At 57.7% G+C, this 21,580-nt stretch overlaps 1 protein-coding gene across 13 annotated transcripts in view; it reads right to left on the bottom strand.

The window, feature by feature from the left end:
* Positions 1-21,580, bottom strand: part of PPP6R2 (protein phosphatase 6 regulatory subunit 2) — a 68,314-nt gene that overhangs the window by 866 nt on the left and 45,868 nt on the right. For 4 of the 13 annotated variants that reach the window (XM_032492614.1, XM_032492622.1, XM_032492608.1 and 1 more), the window contains 20 exons: positions 20,038-20,175; positions 18,807-18,872; positions 18,252-18,356; positions 17,309-17,421; positions 16,833-16,946; positions 15,615-15,741; positions 14,432-14,584; positions 9,158-9,361; positions 7,849-7,913; positions 6,384-6,499; positions 5,264-5,349; positions 4,983-5,063; positions 4,553-4,650; positions 3,965-4,022; positions 3,772-3,887; positions 3,500-3,663; positions 2,964-3,126; positions 2,790-2,878; positions 2,068-2,230; positions 35-277 (listed from right to left, as the gene is read on the bottom strand). In XM_032492614.1, coding sequence (XP_032348505.1) covers positions 35-277; positions 2,068-2,230; positions 2,790-2,878; positions 2,964-3,126; positions 3,500-3,663; positions 3,772-3,887; positions 3,965-4,022; positions 4,553-4,650; positions 4,983-5,063; positions 5,264-5,349; positions 6,384-6,499; positions 7,849-7,913; positions 9,158-9,361; positions 14,432-14,584; positions 15,615-15,741; positions 16,833-16,946; positions 17,309-17,421; positions 18,252-18,356; positions 18,807-18,872; positions 20,038-20,175 — 2,462 coding nt within the window. Of the gene's footprint in view, positions 1-26; positions 278-2,067; positions 2,231-2,789; positions 2,879-2,963; positions 3,127-3,499; positions 3,664-3,771; positions 3,888-3,964; positions 4,023-4,552; positions 4,651-4,982; positions 5,064-5,263; positions 5,350-6,383; positions 6,500-7,848; positions 7,914-9,157; positions 9,362-14,431; positions 14,585-15,614; positions 15,742-16,832; positions 16,947-17,308; positions 17,422-18,251; positions 18,357-18,806; positions 18,873-20,037; positions 20,176-21,580 lie in introns of all 13 variants that reach the window. The other 9 variants (XM_032492618.1, XM_032492613.1, XM_032492621.1 and 6 more) reach the window with 7 other exon arrangements.

The raw sequence follows: 21,580 nt of genomic DNA, 5'->3' as shown, positions 1-21,580 counted from the left end.
CCTCCCATGGCCTGACCTGACCTGACCTGCTCACCTGTCCCTTGTCACTGTACCCAGGGTGGCCACCGTGGAGAGGGCTGGGCTGGCTGGGGCTGTGGTGACGGCCAGGGACAGCACAGGAGAGGCTGCCAGGGTGGCCGGGGTGGGGCCAGAGTCGTCTAGTACTGTGGTGGCCGCCACGGCAGCCCTGGGGAGGACAGCCACGCCCGAGGGAGAGGTCACTTCTGCAGGCGCAGGGGGGGCAGGGTCTGGTGGTGTGCTGGTGGCGCACCCAGCCCTGTGTGGCAGATGGGCTCCTGTTACCTGGGCCACCCCCAGTGTGGCTCCACCCTACAAGGTGGCCCAGAGGCTGCACTGCCACCCTGAGGTCCAAACACGCCAGAGCCACCGTCCTGTCCAAGGCCTGGAGCCTCCTTCCCAGCCACATCCCTCCTGGGCTGCCCCAACCAATCTGGTCTCCTGCAGCTTCCCCACCTCCACCCCATTCTGGAACATGCCCCCTCAGGGATCCTAGCAACCCCCACTACTCTGCAGACCCCACGGGCCCAGGGTACTGCCCTGTACAGCTCACAGGCTACGTCTGCCCTGAACGTCGCCCACCCCCTCCACGCGGAGAGCAGGGGGAGGGCAGCCTGGGGACACTGGGCCCTGGCACCAGGCTCTGGTCTTCTCGCACTCTTGGCTGCAGCCCAGGAAGAGAAACAGCCCACAGCTCCCTTCCATGGGCCCCGTGCCTGCTTCCTGATGTCACCTCAAGCCTGGCAAGGGCCCATGGGCACTGGTGAGGGCAGGGGCGGGAGGGGCAGTCAGGGCGCCCTGCTGCCCAGTCGGTCAGGACTCAAGTAGAGTGAGACAGAGCCCGAGATGCCCCTGAAGACAAGCCCAGCCAGGCCTCGAGGACCCTGCTGCAGGCGTTGTGCAGACAGACCCCTGAAACAACATCACCCGCCTCTGGCAGTGGGTGGGGACTGTGGGGAGGGTCGGGGGTCAGGAAAAGAAAAAGGTTTTAAAAATGTCAGTGATTCTAAACTTTAAGCGATCAAGCCCACCAAAGAGCCACGTGTGCACCTCAAACCCAGGTGTCCCACTCAGCCCCCGGCCTGGCCCGCTCTCCCCCTGCCACGACGTGACCTGACCTGACCCCAGCCCCTGCCCTGCCGTCACTGAGCTGCTTGGCCCTGCCTCCTCTGCTCCTCTGGGCTAGTGCCCACGGCCACCAGCCCAGGACAGGGGCCAGGAGGACAGATGTGCTCTGGGGCCCCAGGAACGAGTGTGCTGTGAGCCAGAGCTGGACACCCGCCAGCAGGACAGATGGAGCCCCCGAATCAGGAGGGACACCCCAGGATCACTGGGCTGGGGACCTTGTGGGAGCAGCACCGACCCCCATCTGCTCCCCGTCCCTCCCCCAAGGCCTACAGAGCCCCAGCCCCACCTTCTTCCTTGCAGCCCTACCTCCCTCGCGTCCCCACCAGCCCTCCTGCCCAGTTCCGTTTCCACAGCACAGACTCCCCTGGCTCCCCCACCCCACCCACCAGCCAGGAGATGCTGTCTGTCCAGCAGTGGACTCCAAATTCTTCCTGTGCACAGGAGTGGAACGTGCGGCACTGAGGTGCAGGACGCCCCAGGTCAGAGCATCTGCAGGGCCCCAAGCCAAGTCCCGAGACCTTACCCCTTCCTACCGGCCCAGAACCCCGGGCGTGACCGAGGTGCCTGCCTGAGGTGGCACGTGTCTCGGACTACGCATACACCACACGAGCGCAACAGCCCCAGATCCTGAGGTGGCAACTCTGTCAACCCAAAGCCTGGCCACTCTCTCCAAGGAGGCCATGGCGTGGGGTGGCCCGGCCCCCAGTCCCTAGGGTGACAGGTTCAGGCCCTGTGCTCGTCTCAACAACACCCCTGGCTTCCAGATAGATGAAGGTGCATCCCTCTCTCCCCGAGCCCGCCTCCACAGGGTCACGGGCCATCAGGGCAGGAGGGCCAGCCAGCTCCCAGGTCAGCGAAGTGCTGGGGACAGCCAGACCTCCGCGTGCAGCCGGGGGCCCACAACCACCCCATCCTGCTCACCTGGGGACTGACACGGGCAGCTGGGGGGCCTCGTGGCCAGGACCCACACTGACAGCCTCCAAGGCACCTGCCACCTTCTGCTCGTCCTCATGGCTGCTGGAGGCTACGAGGGGGGCCTTCCTGGTGACATACACGTTCCAGGCACTGGGGACAGCCGGGCCAACTGCAAGACAGAAAGCCAGCAACATGTGGTGAGGACAGAGGGGCCACAGGGAAGAGCCTGTGTGGGCCAGGGTGGAGCATGCAAGAACTTCAGCCTATGACACGGGGACAGGCATGCACCGCGCCCACTGTGCGTCTGCGCGTTCACGGGAACTGCAGGGAGGGACTGTTCCCCTGCAGGGAGGACTGCCGCTCATCCTGTGACTCCTGGTCCCTCCCCATGGGACCCTGACATCCTGGAGGGCTTCTAAGTCTGACAGGGGGACTGGGGCTCAGGGCCAGGGGCTCGGTACTGGCCCGAAGCAGCACGGTGCACGCCTACGACCCACACCTGGATGGCAGCAAGGCCTGGGGAGACTGGCCTGGTCGGGAAGGCCCTCACTGCCAACCCGGGGGCCTGGCAACACAGACAGGTTTTGGCTAGTCAGTCAGACCTGAGCTCTGAGGGGCAGTCCAGTCCCCAGATGTGATGCAAACCTCAGTATCACCAGGGAGACACAGTGACCCAGGGCCTTGGCCACCTCCTGCCACTCCCCTGCCCGTGGGGCCACTCTACTCACGTGTTCTCTCTGGGCCCTGGTTCAGGCTACCCTGGGCATCGCTAGGACCCATGTCCACCGGAGAACTGCATCTGGGCCCCGACTCAGCGCTGTAGACGAGGCTGACACTGAGACCACGTCAGGGAGACCTGGCCCCCACACAGCCAGGGCTGCCTCCCAGCCACCCTGCCTCACCAGCAGAAAGGCTGGAAGTCAGTGAACTTGGCCCAGCCTTTCTCCTCTGGAGCTGAGGTGCTGGGGGCACTGACCGCCCACACGCTGGAACCCACGTCCACCGCCACTCCTGGGACCGAGGCCACCGAGTTCACTGGCTCATCAAACACTGGCCACGTGGCTCCTGTTGAGGAGACGCACTGGTCTAGGCCCCTTGACCAGCAGTGGGCCCCACCCACCCTCGGAGCCCTGCAGCCCAGACGTGACCCACTGTGGATGGGGGCACCTTCCCCAATGAGACTAAAGGACACCAGCCTCGATGTGTGATGTGACAGAGCAGGGGGCCACCAAGGGCTGAGCCAAAGTATTTCCCACCAACCCCATGTCACCAGGGTCAGGGGCACAGGAGCTTGTTGGAAACCATGTGCAGTGGGGCCAGAGGGTGTCAGGCCCACAGCAGCTGCTGCCACACACAGGCCAGGGCACCAAATCCTCAGTTCCTGTGTCCCCACCCATGTCTCCTCTGCTCAGCCCGCACCCACGGCCCCACCATCTACCTTTCGAGCCACCCTCAGCACACGGACCCTCCGTCGGGGCAACGGCCCAAGAGGTGCCCGCCCGCACGGCATCCCCATCTGCTCCCAGGCTCCCTTCCCCGACTTGGACTCCACGCTCCAGGCCATCCTTTGAGCAGCTCTCTGAAGCACGAGGGCCCCCAAACCTGCGAGGAGACGCGTGGTCAGCACAGCAGGGCCCCAAAGCAGCACTGCCCGCACGCCCGGGACGTGTGGCCAGGCAGGGCTGGTGCTCGCGTGGCCCCAGGGCCCACCTGGCTCTGGTCACACGGGCGGCATGGTGCGGCTCCTCATCCTCCCAGAGGTCGTCCTCTTCGTCAAAGGGCTGAATGTGGTCGCTGCAGCAGGCCTCGAACAGAGCTGCACCAGGCTGCAGGAGAGCGCACATGGCCCCGAGGCCCTCGGCCCGCACACCCTGTCCACCCCCAAGGAGCACCATGGACTCACGCTGTCCTCGTCAGCGTCCACACTGAAGCTTATATCTGCAATCCTGTCAAACGGGGCACTGGGCAAACAGGGACACGCGTCACCCCACGGGGGCTCGTCCCCATCCCTTGTGCACCAGGAGGGAGGGGAGACAGATCCGAGGGAGGCAAAGGCAGAGGAGGCCAGGGCTCTGGGCCAAGCCCAGGTGAGTGTGTGCAGGTGGGGGTCGGGGGAGGGCTCCCCTCCTCAGGCTCTCAGGCTCTCTTCCCACCTCTGGATGGAGCAGCCTGGGGGTAACTTCCACCCGGCCACTCTGGGTTCCCGGTCTGCATGGCAACAGCCTGCCTCCCCCGAGGGTGTCTCGGGGGCTGAACTCAGCCCAGCCTCCCCTGGCAGCTCCGCGCAGTGGGGTCACACTTGGCTTCTAGCCAAGGAAATGGTGTGATGGCCTCTAAGGCCAGGGACGGCCGAGCCACAGGGCTGGGAGCTGGTCACACTGAGCCGAGGGCAGCTCCGTCCTGCAGGGACTGAAGACGGGGGAGTGGGCGGCAGCGGAGGTTCAAGTGTGGCCCCGGCGTGAGGGAGGCGGGCGCGTGCTGCTGGGCTCACTTGACGCTGTCGTCCTGCTCGGCAAACTCCTCGTCACTGAAGCCAAACTGGTCCACAAAGGTGGCCGTCATCTGCTGGACCTGGTACTCAGAGAACGCCTGGGGAGGGAGCCACTGATGCTGTAGCAGCTTCCCCCAAACCCTGACCCCCAGGGCGCATGCTCGCAGGTGGCCTCATCCTAACTCGTAAGTTTCAGTTCACCCACCACGTCCCGAGGTCTCACCAGTGTAAAACGGCTTTAGGGGCCCTAACTCCCCAATTCCTGCACAAGCTGGGCCAGGGGTGCGGGGATCAGTGCTCGCCTCTCCCTTGTCCTGCTGAGGCCGTCTGGTGACACTCCAGGGAGCGGGACACCCTCAAGGCCTAAGCGCTGCCCAGAGTATGGCGGTGGGGGCCTGGCTGCAGGGGCGCAGGGCCTGGCCACACGCACCTGCTGAAGGGACAGCTCGCTGGGGAAAACGCCCTCCATGTCCTCATCCTCGCTGGAGGGGTGAAGGTGGTGGGTGCTGACCTGCAACAGCCAGACGGGTGGACCCAGGGCCGCAGCCGACCTGCCCTCCCTGTGCAGGGCACACCGGAGCCCCAGGAGCACAGGCCAGGGAAGAACCAAAAGGCTGATACTGCCCTGCTCAGAGGGCTGCAGGGGCCGCACCCTTGACAGGCCCAGGGCCTGAGGCCGCAGCACCGGTCAGCGCCACCCAGGCTGCTCACCAGGTCCACCGCGTTCCTGCGGTTGGCCTCCGTCAGTGTCTCCTCCACGAAGCTCTCCCACCGCCCACGGCAGTCTTCAGGGAGCCCTGCAGAAAAGGCAGCCAGCTAAGCCCTGGGACGGAAGCGGCAGCTCATCCTGGCCCCACAGCCTGACAGCTGCCCCAGGGGCCACGGGGGAAAAGAGCTGCTGCGGCCACGCCCACCTCAGCCCCAGGACGGGGACAGACCCAGCACCTCCCACGCCTCCCCTAGAAGGCACGCTGAGCCCGTCGCTCACACCCACCATGGGCCTGCTCAATCCTTTGCGCACTTTCTGGCATCCATCTCACCCTGGGCAGCCCTGTCCTCAGGCCCCCCACATGGGACCGGGGGCAAACCATCATGGCTGTGAAGCTAGTGTGACCACCCGCCATGCCCTTGGGGCCCACTGTATGTCACCCTCAGGCCCTCCTGGTTGCCCCGATTATCTGTCCCTCTTGGCACCCAGCACACCCTGTACAGGCTGGCCAGGCGTCCTCCCCAGCGAGGCCCCTCTAAGCTGCCCACCATCTGTCTGAACTGAGACCCCCTGGAGCCCTCCCCGGCTCAGCCCAGGAAGCCAGATGCCTGGGGGCTGCAGACCATGTGCCCAGGATATGTGAGGGCTAGGAAGGGGTACAGGTGGCAGCCCCCAGATCTGGGGGGGAGGGGGACTGGCGGGTCGTGATGAGAGGAAGTCTGGGGGGCAGAGGAGGCCTGGCCAGGACAGGCTGCCTCTGTCTAGGCCCCTCGGCTGCTCTTAAAGACAAAGGCCCTGCACCCAGGCCAAGCCCCGAGTGCAGAGAAGAGCTGGACGCTGGGGCAGCAGCAGGCGTGCGGGCAGACGCAGGTGGTGCGGGATGCAGGGGAACCAGAGCCATGACTGTGGCAGGGGCTCCAGACATCTGCCCCTCAGAACTGACGCCCAGGCGCCAGGCTCACCCGACAGGAGAGCCCAGGCGGGAAGGGGAGCCCTCTTGTCTCGGTTCCAGTGCAGTCACTGCCAGCTGAGGGGCCGGAGGGCAGAGAGCAGGAGGCAGGGGCAGGACAGCCTCTGGCAGCAACATCTGGAACAGGGCTCCTGCCACCCAGAGGCACTCACCTTGGATGACCTCGCTGACAGGGGTCTGCATGGGGCCCCGCTCCAGGTTCTGTACCACTGCGTTGGCAATCCGGGTGAGGTGGCCCATGTTCCCACGCCTCATGCCGCCTGCTGCCCTGAGGGACAACCGCACTTCAGGGCAGGCCTCGCCCAGGACCACCTTCCAACCAGCTTCCGCACCACGGCCTGGCCTCCGGGACACTTATTTTTGGAGAGCGCCTACTAGATGCCAATGTCACTCTAATCTCACTACTGAGAAGTGCAAACGGGCAGGCGCCGCTCCCACCCCTGCATGGATGGACCAGAGAACGGGCGTGGCCGGGGCTGAGCCCAGGCCAGCGGGCCTGTCAGTGCTGCGAGTGCTGACCCTGAGTGTCCCAGTTCCTGGTGAGGACTGAGAGCAACGCGGGACCCAGCAGCCGGCAGAAGCACACATCCTGCCCTCTGTCCACCTGTGTCCCATGTGGCCATGAACACATGGCTCTGCCCTCAACTTCTCACTCGTCCCACACATGACCCAACAGAAGAGCAAGTCTTAAACTCCCCAGCACGTCAGGAAAGACGCCAGATTCTGACACATTCAGAGCGGCCGCCCCTGAACCCCAGCACTCACGGGGCTTGTTTCCCACCTCCCTCCCGAGAGCCTGGCCACACCCAGAAGAGGGAGCGAAGGCGGTCCTGAGTAGGTGGCCAGCCTGGCAGAGGCAGGGAGGAGGGACCGCGACGACCTGGTCCACAGGTAAAGCTGGGATGAGGGGGAGACCTGGGAGCAGCTGGCCAGGGCTGAGGCCTGGAGGCGTCCAGGCTCATAAGCCTGCCCACAGTCTACCGTGGCTCACGGACCTCTTCCCTGACACTGCCACACACGCGTGCACCAACATGCAACACGTACACGAGCAGGCTCGGCACCAGCCCCTTGGGTATCGCACAGACCAGGGCCGAGGGGGAGGCCGGGTGGCCCCACCCTGCTCGTTGTGGCTCAGTGACTGTGGGACGTGTGGGGAGGTAGGTGAGGTTGGGAGCCCCCAAGAGCAGCCCTTGGCCAGGCAGAGCGGGAACACAGTGGGCTGGGGCTGCCAACCCTGGACCCTGCGGCACACCTGGGATCTAGGCATTTGAGACTTTCAAGCAGGGGTGACACCACCTGCTAGTTTCAGAACAACCCTAGCTGCCCAGGCATCAGAAGGCCAGTGGGGCAGGAAGAAAGCAGAAGTGGCCTAGAGCACTCTTTCAAGGACTCGGGAGTTCAGTGAGAGAAGTGGCCGGAGGCTGGGATGGGGAGATGAGGAGATTCGGGACACACTGGGACATAGGATGGGGTCTCTGCCAAAGGACAGTAGAGGAGAGGGGGAGGGGCTCAGGGAGCCAGGGGCTGGGGCAGGAGGCCATGAGCAGCAGGACCCTTCCATGCAAACAAACCTTCCTCAGAGCCCCAGAGCCCCACCCAAGCCCCAGGGGTTCTCACTGTGTGTGGTCGTTGGCTTCCCAGGCCTCCAGGATCCTCTGGACCAGACAACACTTCTGGAACAGCTGGGAGACAGGCAACACCAGTCAGGCCAGCAGGGGTGCACACCCCCTTCCACTGCCCCTGGGCCAAGTGGGCTTAGCAGGCAGCAATGAGACACACCAGCCCCAAGTCCCCCGTGGGCAGTGACAGCACGACAGCCCAGCCCTGCCGTCCCCACCAGACACCCGGCAGGCACTGCTAAGGGCCTTCCCCGTCAAGACCAGGGTCGAAACAGGACAGTCCCTCTTCGGCCTCCTCCAGCCTCCCCTAGCTTCCCACCCTGCTCTGGCAGCTCTCCCACCTCCTCTGCCCAGCAGGAAGGCCAGGGCCCTGTGCTCACTTGCTCCCAGGCCCTCACACAGGTGGCTCCAGGCACCTGGGATGTTTGTTCTGGGATCCAAATCGCACCCCCCCCCACCACTCACACACCTGTGGCCTCATCATCTGGGTGGGGATCCCTCCCTGGCCTGAATGGCCCCTGCCCCCTCCCTCCGCCATGTGGCTCTCAGCACTGAAACCGCCCACCCCGGCTATTCACCCCGTAGGCCATCAACCAGCTCAGGCCCGTAGATGCCCAGCAACACGGGCCAAGGCAGGCAGGAGCAGCCCTTCAGGACCCCCTCCAAGCCCTCTTGTCTGAGCCTCAAAGCCAGCCCGGTGAGGGGCAGGGCCAACCCCCACGACCTCCTCTGTTCACAGGGGCTCTCCAGCTGGGGGATGGTCTGTGCCACGTGCTCCACCCTCCCACGTACCTGCTCCCTCCCCACTGGGGACACAGTCCCCAAGGGCGCAGGTGTGCTCTTGCCCACAGCCCTGGGGAAGGCCCATGAGCACACGGCGGCGTGCAGGCGGCCCCAGGGTGAGCGTCCAGAGTGCGCTCAGGCGAAAGGACGTGCCCAGGAGGAAAAAGGAGTGTCACGCAGAGGATCCATGAGGTTCACAGTCCCAGAAAGTCTTCCCGTGAGAAGCGACACGTTCGTGCTGTCTCCTGAGCACCTTCCTGACGGTGGGGCTGCTCACCCCCACCCCCGGCCCTCTGCTCCACTAGCTCTGGGGGCCTGGGCAGACATGGAACTTTCCTTGTGACTTCTGGTCTCGGTGAGAAAGGGGAGCAGCACCCCCAAGTCACATGAGGGTCAGAGGAGAAAACACACAAGGGCCAGGGCCGTGCTGGCCACAACGGCCCACATCAACGGTACCGCCACACGGTCTGGGGGGACTCAGCACACGGTGACGCACAGGATGCACGGACACTAGCTGGACTTACATGGGTCACCATCGTGTTCTCGGGGCAGCTGGCAGCAGGCTGGGGGGTCTCTGGGTCCCCGCTGAGGGGTGGAGGCTCCAGCCTGCCCTCAGGTCCACTGGCCTCGGCCCTGTCCTTCCAGGCAGCGTGGGACAGGATCGCAGCTATGCACAGTTCCACTTGGAGGTGCAAGAAGTTATTCCAGGTGTACTTAAAGAACAGGTCCTGGGGGCGGAGGGAAGCCCTCAGGCTGGTCTCCTGAAGCGGGAGCACCGTTTCCACTATCTCCTGACCATCCAGACCCGGTGCCCTTAGAAACTTCTGCAAAGAGCCACATGCCTTCCACCTCCATCCAGCCGGGGGCTTTGTTTCTGTCTCATCTTTGCTCTTATCTGACCACTTCCTGTGGGTTTATGCTTTTGTCCTTAAATTGGAAGCTTAACCCATGAGCCCTCAGCCTCTCCTTTCCCAGCGTGTCTTTTTAAGGCTGCGCATTCCCCTGTAAAATCCACCATCGACACATGTTGCTACACAGTACTTTAATCATTCTTCCTTTATGACTATCTTTGACCCACAAGCTCCTGGGAGTGTGAAATTCTCCAGCCCCTGGGACTCTATCCAGTGGAGTCGTGAAATCAGGAGGTGCGCGTCGAGACACTTCCCAGAGGGGCCCAAACCCAAGCTCCAGGCTGAAGTCGCAGAGCAGGCTGAGTGGGGAGCCGCACCCCACCACACACACCCGCCTGTGAAGACGGCAGTGCGACGCCAGCTGGGAGTGGTGACATAGCCACCTCACACCCAGACCATCTGCTGCCCATGTGGAAGGGGAAGGGGTGTGCAGGGGAGACAGGGTGGGTGCAGTGTACGCGCGTGAGCCCTCCTTGCACACCAGGAAGCTGGGGGCTGCTGACGGAAGGAGGCCCTCAGCTCCACGCAGTCCTCCTCCTCCACAGAAAGACAGGCGCAATCTCAGCTTCACTGTCTCTGTCTGTGTGACCTCGGGTGACCTGGGAGGGGCCTTTGCCACGCTGCCTTCTCTTCAACACAAAGTAAGACCCACCTCCCGACAAAGACAAGCCCAGACTACAGGGCTTCACTGGTGAATTCTGCCAAACATTTGAAGAAGAATTAATAACATCAGTCCTTCTCAAACTCTCCCAAAAACTTGAGAGAGGAGGGAGCACCTCACACCTAATTCGTTCCATGAGGCCAGTATGGCCCTGATACCGCAGACATCACAAGAGCAGAAAACTACAGACCAATATCCCTTCACAAACACTAATGTAAAAATCCTCCACAAGATACTAAGAAGCCAGGGTGGGGAGGAGGTGGGGAAGGGTATAGCTTAGTGGTAGAGGGTGTACCTAGTGTGCAAGAGGTCCTGGGTTCAATCCCTAGTACCTCCATTAAACAAACAGATAAAACTAATTACCCCCCTCAAATAACTTAAAAAAATAACAAACCAAATTCAGCAGCATATGAAAAGGATTATACACCATGACCAAGCGGGATTTATATTCCCGGAGTGCAACGATGGACTGACATACGAAAATCAATCAATGTAATATACCACATTAAAAAAGTGAAGAACAAAACCCACAAAATCATCTCAACTGATTGTGAAAAAGCATTTAGCATTCAGCAAAATTCAACAAATTTTCTTGATAAAAACACTTAATAAATTAGGAGCAAAGGAAACTTCCCCAACATGACAAAGGGCATCTGTGACAAGCCCACAGCAAACACCACACTCGAAGGTGAGATCAGGAAGAAGGCACGGACGCCCCTTTCGCCACTGCCCGCCAACACTGCACTGCAAGTTCCAGCCAGAGCAATCAAGCAATAAAAAGAAATAAAAGGCAGAAGTAAAATTATCTCTTTTCACAGATGACAATGTCTTATATGCAGAAAATTCTACAGATTCCACATAAACTGTCAGAGCTAATAAATAATTTCAGCAAAGTCCCAGGATACAAAATCAACACACAAGAATCAGTTGCAGGTGGAGGGCAGAGCAGCTCAGTGGCAGAGCACATGCTTAGCATGCACAAGGTCCTGGGTTCAATCCCTAGTACCTCATTAAAAAGATAAGTAAATAAACCTAATTGCCTCCCCCCAAAACAAAACAAAAAAGAACAGTGGCATTTCTACACAGTAACAATAAACAATCCAAAAAACAAGAAAAAAATTCCGTTTGCAGACCATCCAGAAGAATAAAATACTTAGGAATAAATTAAACCTAAAAAATGAAAGACTTATAAACACTTATACACTGAAAACTATAAAATATTGCTGAAAGAAATTAAAGAAAACCTAAATAAATGGAAAGACATCTGTGTTCATGAACTAGAAGACTTCATTTTGTTAAGATGACAATATTACTCAAAAGGACCTACAAGAGTTAATATAATCTCTATCAAAATTCCAACGCCTCTTTTTTTTTTTTTTTTGTAGAAACAGAAAACCTCATCCTAAAATTCATTTGGAATGTTAAGGGATCCCAAAAGCCAAAACAATTCTGAAAAAGAACAAAGTTGGAGGACTCACACTTCCCAATTGTGAAACTTCCAACAAAGAAAGCTATAGTAATCAAAAGACCGTGGTACTAGCAATAAGGACACACATACAGACCAACAGAACTGAACAGAGTCCAGAAATAGATCCTCACACATATGGTCCATTTATTTTCAACAAGGATGCCAAGACCACTCAATGGGAAAAGAAAGTCCTTTCAACAAACGGTGCTGAAAGAAATAATAAATGTTGGTGAGGAGGTAGAGAAAAGGGAACCCTGCTACACTGTTGGTGGGAATGTAAATTGGTGCAGCCACTGTGAAGGACAGAATGGAGGTTCCTCAAAAAATTAAGAATAGTACTACCACGTGATCCAACAATTCTACTCCTGAGTACTTCTCCAAAGAGCACGAAAATACTAACTTGAAAAGATATATGCCCCAACCCCATGTTCACTGCAGCATTATCTACAATAAACAAGACGTGGAAACAACCTAAGTGCCCATCAACAGATGACTGGATAAAGCTGATGTGGTATATACACACAATGGAATATTACTCAGCCATAAAAAAGAATGAAATCTTGCCATTTGCAACAACATGGATAGACCTTGGGGGTGTTATGCTAAGTGAAATAAGTCAGAAAGACAAATATTGTATGATTTCGTTCATATGTGGAATATAAAACAAACTAAATAAAGAAACCAAACAAAAACAAATACGCAGATACAGAGAACAGAGTAGTGACGACCAGTGGTAAGGGGTGGTGGGGTGGTGGGGGGAGGATGAAACGGGTAAAGGAGATCAGCCGCATGGTGATGGACGTAAACTAAATTTCCAGTAGTTGACTGTAGGGTATACAGAAGTAGAAATAGAATGTACACGTGAAACTTATATAAAAAACAAAAGAAGACAAATTGTGCTGTGAAAACTTGGACATCCACATGCAAAAGAATGAAGCTGGACCCTTACCTTACACTACATTTATATATGAACCCAAAATGGATCAAAGACTTGGTAGACGTAAAACTATAAAACTCATAGAAGAAAACAGGAAAGCTTCATAACAGTGGATTTGGCAATGATTTCTTGGGTATGGAATCAAATGTACAAGCAATAAAAGAAAAAAATAGATAACTTGGACTTTATCAAAATTTAAAACTTTTGTGTATCAAAGAACACTATGAAGACAATAAAAAGATAACTCACAGAATGGAAGGAAATGTTTGCACATCAAATATCTAAGAGTTTAACATCTAGAATATATAAAGAATTCCTTCAATTCAACAACCAAAATTAAACACACCCAATTCAAAAAGGGCAAAGGACTGGAACAGACAGTTCTCCAAAGACGATGTACAAAGCCCAGGAAAAGGTGCTCAACATCACTAATCATCAGGCAAACACAAGTCAAGACACAATGAGATACCACCTCACACCCATTAAGATGGTATTATCAAAAAAAAATGGAAACTGTAGTTGGAGGAAAGTGGAAAAGCTGGAACCCTCATAGACTGCTGGTAAGAATGTGAAACAGGGTACCAACCATGGACAACAGTTTGTGGGCACCTCAAAGAGTTGAACACAGAACTACTACCTGACCCATCAATCTCACCTCTAGGTATATACTCAGAACAAGTGAAAGCCGGGGCTCTAGCACACGTTTGCGCATCCATGTTTATAGACGCATTAGTGAAAACAGCCAAAATGCAGAAGCAACCGGAGTGTCCATCAACGCATGAATGGATAAACACAGTGTACTATATCCACACAGCGAAATCCCATTCAGCCTCAAAAGGAAGGGAAGTACAGCGGGCGCTACGCCACCGATGAACCTGGAGGATATGACGCTCAGCGAAATAAGCCAGACAAAAGAGAATACACACTGTATGAGCCCACCAACACAGGTACTCGGAGGAGTCAAATTCAGAGACGGAAAACAGAAGGCCGGGGGCCGGGGGCCGGGGGCGGGGCATGGGAAGTGTGTTTAAAAGAGCTTGGGAAGACGAGAAAGTCCCGGAAATGGATCGTGGCGGTGGCTGCACAACAACGAACGCACTTAACGCCGCTGAACTGCTCGCTTCAAGGTTATTAAAACGTTAACCTTTACGCTGCGCATATTTTGCCACAGTAAAATAAGAGTGAAAAGGGGGAGTGGGAGAGAGAAAACTTTCTTTGCGGAGAGGACGGGAAATGGAGTCTTATGATGGCCCTCTGACCCACACGTGGTTCTGCAGTCAAGAGCTGAGCCCCGCCGCCTCCCCAGTGCTGGGAGGGCTCCCGCGGCATCAGCACCTAAGGCCCAGCTCCAAGGCTGGCTCCTTCAGGGACTGAGATTTAAATGTAAAGTGATTTCAGCTTCCTGGGAGCAGAGACCCAAGGGCAAGGCCGAGGAGAACCCTGAGGATGGATCTGCACTGAGGACACTTCAGGCGAGGCCCCGCGGGGGCAGCCCGCCGGCGTTGCCGTGCTGTGCGCTTGAGGAGCTGCTCTCCTGGGCTGTTCTGTGCTGAAGAGCTACAGAGTTCTCTCTCAAGGCAGGAATCAGAAAGGAGATGGGCTCCATCCCCTCAAACGGGGGAATCAGCCCTGGGCTCTCACGTCAAGCCTTGGGGGCAGGAGACAGTCTCTCTGCAGGGATTGTGCCCGGTCCAGGACCAAACCAGGGTCCCCTTTTAGGCAGCCCCTTGCCCAGGGGCTGAGGTCCAGCTGCCTGCCCCCCACCCCGCTGCAGCCCACGCAGGATGCACGGGCAGGCACGGGGGCAGCGGTGCCGCTCACCAGCAGTAAGCCCATGGTGTTGAGCCGGCAGAGCTCCTGGTTGATGCTGGGCGTGTTCGTGTGCAGCAGTGCAGCCACGAGGCGGGCGCTGTGCAGACGGGCGCTGCCCAGGGGCTCCTCCAGCACGCCGATGGTGGTCAGGATCGCTTTTTTCTGCAAACACAGAAGCCCCGCCCAGTTGGAGCCTTGTGACCACCGTGGGCTTCTCTTAGCTCAGGTGCCAAGTGTCAAAGGGCCAGGGCTGCAGCTGCATGACGTGGCCCAGCTGGAGGGGGTCCTCAAGGCAGCGCTGCCTGCAGGAGGAAATGAGGGGCAGCAGGGTTAAAAACCCCACCGCTCCCCTCGGGGCTCACAAAAGAGTGACCAAGGCTGGACCTCTGCTCCCGGGAGTCCAGGGCACCCTGGTCTCAGGTGGCCAGCCCAAGGGAGGTGGCCTCGGCATACAAGATGCAACCAACATGGGGCAGCGCTCTCGGGGACACAGTCTCAAGATACTGAGCTGACACACTCAGAGGAGACTGATGACAAAGCTGGCCTGTAGGACGGGGGGAACCGCACATGCAACTCAGCGCGTCCACCTTTTCATTAACAGAATGTTCCAGAATCCCTGCCTTCATGAAGCTTCCTTTCCAGTGGGGGGCAGACCAGAAGCAAGCTGGTAAACATGATAAACAGCACGGCAGACCGTGGTGCATACCAAGGAGAAGCACTAGAGGGGAGGGAAGGGGCCACCAGCTGAGAGGGGCGGGCACCCTAGGCTGCTCAGAGGGACTGAGGTGGTGGAGGAGTGAGTTATCCTCAACATCACCACTCACTGCCCAGAGCTGCCCAGCTGAACAAAGGGTCTCTCCCAGGATCCCTGAACCTAGGCTAGGTGTCCCCAGCTCACAGGCCAGGCCTACAATGAACTCGGGTCCTCAGACAACTCCCCATTTCAGAATGCAGGAGCCATCTGGGGGGCAGCAAAACGTCCAAGTCCCAGGCCTCACCTAAGACGAGATGGACACGGCACATGGGGTCTGAAACATGCCTCTGGCACCTGTCTATGGTTCTCAGTTGGGGTCTGGGGACAGCAGCGTCTGAGTGCACCCACCCTGGCTGGATGATGTGTGGAGTCCTCCGCTTACAAGTGACCCAGCCCACATCGTCTCCACAGCCCCAGCCTCTGCTCAAAGTCACCTACCTTTGGCGGGCTGAGCAGAAGCTGGTGGAAGTCCTTCAGCCGCGGCTCAATGCCATGCAGGACGCCGCTGCTGACGGTGCACGGCCTGTCCAGTCCCTGAGAGCAAGCGTCCACCAAGCCCTCGGTCCTGTGGACGAGAAGGCAGGTGGAGACACGGGGACGCCCACAAATGTGTCCACTCACGTCTCCAGGGAGGCCCCTGATCGTACGGGGGCCATGCCCGGGGGCCAGCCCAGCAGCTATGGACGTCACATTCACTGGAACTGGTTCCGCTTCCTGCCTCCCCACTCCTCAGTGACAGAGACAGAACCAGCCCACATTGTCCCCATGGCTTTATCCAGCTAATTTTTCTGAGATTTTTATTGAAACACTTCGCCAAATATAAAAGTAATACACAATCACTGTAGAAAAATATGTTTAAATACATAAAAAGATTTTTAAAAAGCAAAGAAAATCAGCTGGCTCCTCTCTGTTTCCTCATTTTCATGCTGTCCCAGGCTGGGCAGGGCCCTGGGGAGGGGCCAGGCGCCCTGGGCTCGTGGAGATGAAAAGCAGTATCCTGGCGTCTGATGGGGAAATGACACTAACCTCAGAAGTCCATTTTTAGGTAATAAACTAATAAATATGAATTGGGCACCAGAGAGAGAGAGAGACTGCTAATAATGTCACCACTGAGACTGACTCAATTTCCCGTCGTTTTTTTTTTTCCTTTCTTTTAAAAAAAGTGCAGGCTGTGAGCACTGGGGGCCACAGTGAAGTTCCCCCCAGACACGGACACGGGGACTGCAACCGCCCGGGGAGCGTGCTGGGTGGTGACACAGCACAGCGAACAGAGCAGACAGCGCACACGCCACACACCCTCCATACGACACACGCACAGCCTACAAGGGTGCTGTGGGCGCTGACTCATTGGGACAGTCCTTGGGGAAGCCAGCTGACCGTGTGTGCTCCACAGACAAGTCCAAACGCTTTCCAAACTGGCGACAGCAGTGCCTTTGGGCTGAGGTGGGAACCAGGTTGACCATGAAGGTCAAAGGGAACAGGGCCACAGCCGTGAAGTTCACCTTTCCAACAAGGAGAGTCTATCTGTGTGGTCACTTGAAAAATCAGGAAGTGATCAGAAGACACGGCGTGCCCAGATGGACCGCCCCTCTGGGCCCCAGGTCCCTGAAGTGTCACCCCTGCTCCGGGTGGCATACTCCCTCTCGGGAGACTCACCCGGCCCGCCGGGTCTCCAGCAAGGCGAGCAGCACCTGCGTCCCGCTGACAAGGCAGAGCTCAGTGTGGTCTCCATCGAACATGTTCTTCAGCAGCTGCTCCACGCAGTCCTGCCTGTCGGACACATGGGGTCACCACCTCCTGGTGCAGACGCACAGACCAGGTTGGAAAGGGCAGGGCCTACCCATGGCGGGGCAACGCCTTGCACCCCAGAGGGGTTCTGCTCAGGGCTCGGCCCAGGCACCCAGGCTCTCAGGACGCCCCTGCCCTGGCTGGCCTGCACTCTCCGCACCTGCTAGGAGGCCCCCGGAGACCCCTCCTGTGAGAAGGGGCCCATCCAGGTGACTGGATGAGGACAAGCCCTTCACAGCCAGCTCATTACAAACAACCAGCGAAGGCGGCAGTGCCTGTGGGAGCCTGGAGCGGGCTTGGAGGCCGCCCCACCCCAGGCCCGCCAGCACGCGCCCACCACTCACGACTCCAGTGCTGTGAGGAGGGGGTCTGGCTCTGGAGCCTCGTGCAGCTGGCTGCCCTGCTCTCTGCCCAGCCTGATGATGTCACAGAGCGTCTGGGAAGCATTGGACTGCCTCTGAAAAGACAGGGAGACACACAGCTCCCCTCAGGGCCACGGACAAGCGTCCACACAGCCAAGGCTGCACAGTCAGAGCGATTCCCATGGCTCAGTCCCCTGAGATGCTGGACTCGCTCCAGGCTGCTTCATTTCAGAGACGCCTGGTCAGCCTTTCACTGTCAGGGTGCAGATCTGGCCACACGTTTTAGCCACTGCTCTGTCCCCCAGAGTTCAAAGGGGGCCTCAATGGTCAAATATGCCAGATACTGCTCTGTCCCTCAGACCCATTTCTGAGCTACACTACGTGTGTGCCCACGTTACTGAGGTTGTCTTTAAACTGACAAGTAGCTCTAATATCCAGAATGAGTCCTGTGAGCTAATGACACGAGAGTTGTTACAGAGAAAACAGAAGATTTTTCTAGGGAAGCATTAACCCCATGAAAACTTAGAATCTCTTATTCCAAGCATTTGCCATCAATGTGGGGGTTATTCTGTGGGGCAGATGAATATGACTTAGGGAGAAACTCAGCCCCTGTCTCCTTGCAGGGGCAACTAAGCAGGAAGCAGCCCCACGGGACACCGGGCTGAAGGAAGTGCTGGTGACTATTTTAGGGAACAATGAAAGCATCCAAATTGGCCTCCAGGCTGGGAAGGAACTAGTCAGCTTGCAGCGCACCCTCCTCCCCACCCGGAGCACAGACCCCCAGCCACCTGGCCAGCCCTGTGGGCCGGCGGGACTGACAGCAGCAAAGGCTCAGACAGGAGTCAGCACCCCGTTCTCAAAAGTGCGGAGGAGAGCAGGCGTGTTCAGTTTTGGCACCTGTGGAGACAGGCCTATCGGGACATACCTCACACTCTCCACAGTGACACCGCAGCCACCCTGCACGCTTCTGCCACAGGGGGTCTCCTCCGGAGCTGCCTCCTTGCGGGTGAGTACAGGCTGGAACCAGCCACTCACGGGAGCAGAACGCAGCCAGTGAGAGGGGCGCTTGCTCCGTGAGAAGCCGAGGCCCCAGGGTGTGGAGCTGAGGCCGGCCTTAGCCAGCAGCCCTCATGGGACGCAGTCCTGCCCGGTGACTGTGACCCTGGGGGCAGGCCCTTCCCGGGCAGCCAGGGTGACCAGTCTTGTGAAAGCCTGGGCAGAGGGCCCGATCCCTGAGCCATAAAAACTAACATAAAAAGCTTACTGCTACAGGCAACTCAGCTGTGGGGTAATCTGTGACTCAGCCACAGAAAACTAACACAATTCCGTCTGAACTGTTTTTTATAATATGCATGCATTACTTTTTAGTAAAAATAAAAGTCTAGAAGTCAGTGCTCAACTAAAGGAAGAGTGGTGTCTCACTGGTCCTCATCTGAGGACAGCAATGCAGGGCACGCCGCCCCCGTCAGCCCCCACTCACGTCTTCGTCCTGACTCGGGTGGACCAGCTCCACGAGCCTCTGGATGACCTGCTCCTCACTGAGCCACTGGAAGGGAAGAGGGCCTGTCGGTGACTCTGCTCACATCTGACTGACCGGAAAGGAAGCCCTTCAATGCAGCAGAAATCCACCACCAAGTTCTGGGGACAGAGACTCCTGCTCCAGCCTGTGCGTCCACCCAGATCCGGGAAGAACCAGCAGTGACTGAATTCTAGAGTGACTCAAAGATTACAAAGGAGGGAGTCACTGTCCACGTGTCCTGACGGTTCAGACTCTTACACATGCATGCACCAGCTGTTTTCAGGACCTCTCCCAAGACAGCACGAGGGGAGCCCGGAGCCTCCCGCGCGCTGATGGGGCTCTCTCAGCGCACAACCCAGCGCGACACAGAGGCCCAGCCGCACCCCTGCGGCCTCCGGGCCCTTCCCAGACCAGGAGGAGCACCGTGAAGGCTGCAGGGCTCCATGCTGTCCAGGGGCTGACCTGGGCCGCACAGACACACTTCCTCGCCTGAGAATGGGCTGGTCTGCCCCAACCTGCTCGGCGTGGGTCAGCGTAGGCTTCCCACCGACTCCAACAACGCTGACGTCCATGCTGCTTTGCAGCACATCTGCTACGAGGGTTAATTATAGCAGAGGCTGGTCCACAGAGAAGTGAGCTACGAACCTAAGAGTGACACCTGCCACCTCGATGACAACTGTCACCTGATTCCAGGAGCCAGAAAACTGGCAAGAAGGCCCAACAGTTTACCTATCTTACATCGCATTACAAACAAAACCTGCCAAACAACGTGAAGAGGTTGTCCAACACTGACTTCCTGGGCTCCTCTGGGCTGAGAATCCTCTCTCTCTCGGGGAAAGCCCTCAGGAGGCGACTACTGTCAGGACAGACAGGCACACGCTCCAGGACAAACAACAGGCCAACTCTGGCCTCTGCAGCTTCTCTGAGTGTAACCCTCATGGGCTAGTGTTCCCTCCCAGGCGCGCACCGCAGGGTGGAAGCGAGGAAGCCGTTGCTGCTCTTGGCTCATGAGTGGACCGGGCAGGACAAGAGGCAAGGTGCGGACGCCAGACCTCGGATACAAACCTTGACAAGAAGCCCCAGTGACCTGCCCAGAGGGACCCTCACCCGGCTCCGGCCTCCTTGTGCCAGGCACCGACCCCCACTCTCAGAGAACCTGCACGGCACACACACGGGAGGGCCACACACTCACGTGCAGGACCTCCTGTCGGAGCCCGGCAGGCTCCACGCAGCTGACCAGACGCAGCAGCAGGTCCATGAGGGCAGAGGTGCCGATATGCTTCAACACCAGGCTGATGAACTTGTCCTTCTTCTTCAAGAACACAATCACCTGAAATCAGACGCCCCCTGAGAAATGAGTGGGGAGACCCTGACCACCAGGAGAGGCTACTACCCCCAAGGACTGCCATGGGAAAGATTTATTTTCAACAGTACTGAGAGAAATAATGGGAAGACCTAGAAAACGTTGTAAGAAAGCCCTGCAAGGACAGGCAGAGGCCCGGACACAGGTGAGTCCCGGGGGCCGGGGGCGCAGGGCATGAGAGGACCCCCGGCTAGAGGAGTCGGCAGGAGGCCAGGCGCAGGCACGCAAGAGCAGGGTCAGAGCGCAAGCCGCTGTGCGCAGCGACCACTCCACATGCAGCAGCTCAAGTGCTTCCAGCAGAAGCCACCAGCGCAGACAGAGCCGAGCCGGGGGTGGCAGCCATCGGACACGGGACACAAACCCAGAGAGCTGACAGGCAGCTGAAGGGAAAGGACTGAGGTTCTGGAAAAGAAGAGGCAGAGGTGGTCAGGTGGATGGCCAGCTGGTGACCAGGGCCAACAAGACGTGGATGACTGAGCACAAAGCCACGGGGGTGCGGTGGGCTGGGCGCAGGTGGAGCGGAGGAGCTGGGGCAGCGGCCCCCTTGGCCACTTGTCTGCAAGGTCAGCTCAGCTTGGCCCAGAGAGGAAGTGCCTGTGTGTCCAGGCCGCTGTGCTGAGGCACACTCAGGCTGCACCAGGGACAACGGCCCTGAGAAGGGCCACCCAGCTAAGGAATCTCGGCCACCCTCATGCTGAGAAGTGCTGGGGAAGAAGAGGAAGCTGGAGGAGAGAGACGTGCGGAAGGAGCAACGGGGCGCCTGGAGAGGACGACTGAAAGCACAGCAGAGCAGGCCCTCGGACACCCTGCACACCTACAGATGCATGACCCCAGCGGGAGGTCACCAGGAACAAGTGTACGCCAGCTTATGTACACTTAGAAACATGAAAAATTCCCTTGAAAAACACACTTACGTAAACTGACAAGAAGAAAAGAATTCTGAAGTATCAAAAGAAACAAAATTTATAATTAAAAGCCTCCCCATACAGAAAGCTCCAGGTTCTAATGAACGGCCTTACTGAAGACGGGTACCAAACGTTCAAAGGAAGATCACCCCAGTCTTATATACCAGACTCTTCCAGGGCATGTAAGGTGAGAGAGTAAGCCCCATGTCATGGTATAAGGACATAAAACTTTGATTCCAAAAGCCTAACAAGGGCATTATAAGAAAGGGAAATTATAAGCCAATCTCACTGATGACCACAGATAGAAAAATTCTTAAAAAAAAAAAAAGCAATATGAAAGAATGCATAATACATCAGAACCAAGTTGGCTGTATTACAGGAAGTCGAGGTTGATTTAACATAAGAAAACCAATCAGTGGAATTTACCTATTAACAGAATGGAGAAGGCAAACCTTATGATGAACTCA

The sequence above is a fragment of the Camelus ferus genome, chromosome 12 (genome assembly GCF_009834535.1).
Source record: "Camelus ferus isolate YT-003-E chromosome 12, BCGSAC_Cfer_1.0, whole genome shotgun sequence".
In the NCBI taxonomy this organism is placed as follows: domain Eukaryota; kingdom Metazoa; phylum Chordata; class Mammalia; order Artiodactyla; family Camelidae; genus Camelus; species Camelus ferus.
Note: the sequence above shows the minus strand (reverse complement) of the source record. Positions and strands in the feature narration are given on the sequence as shown.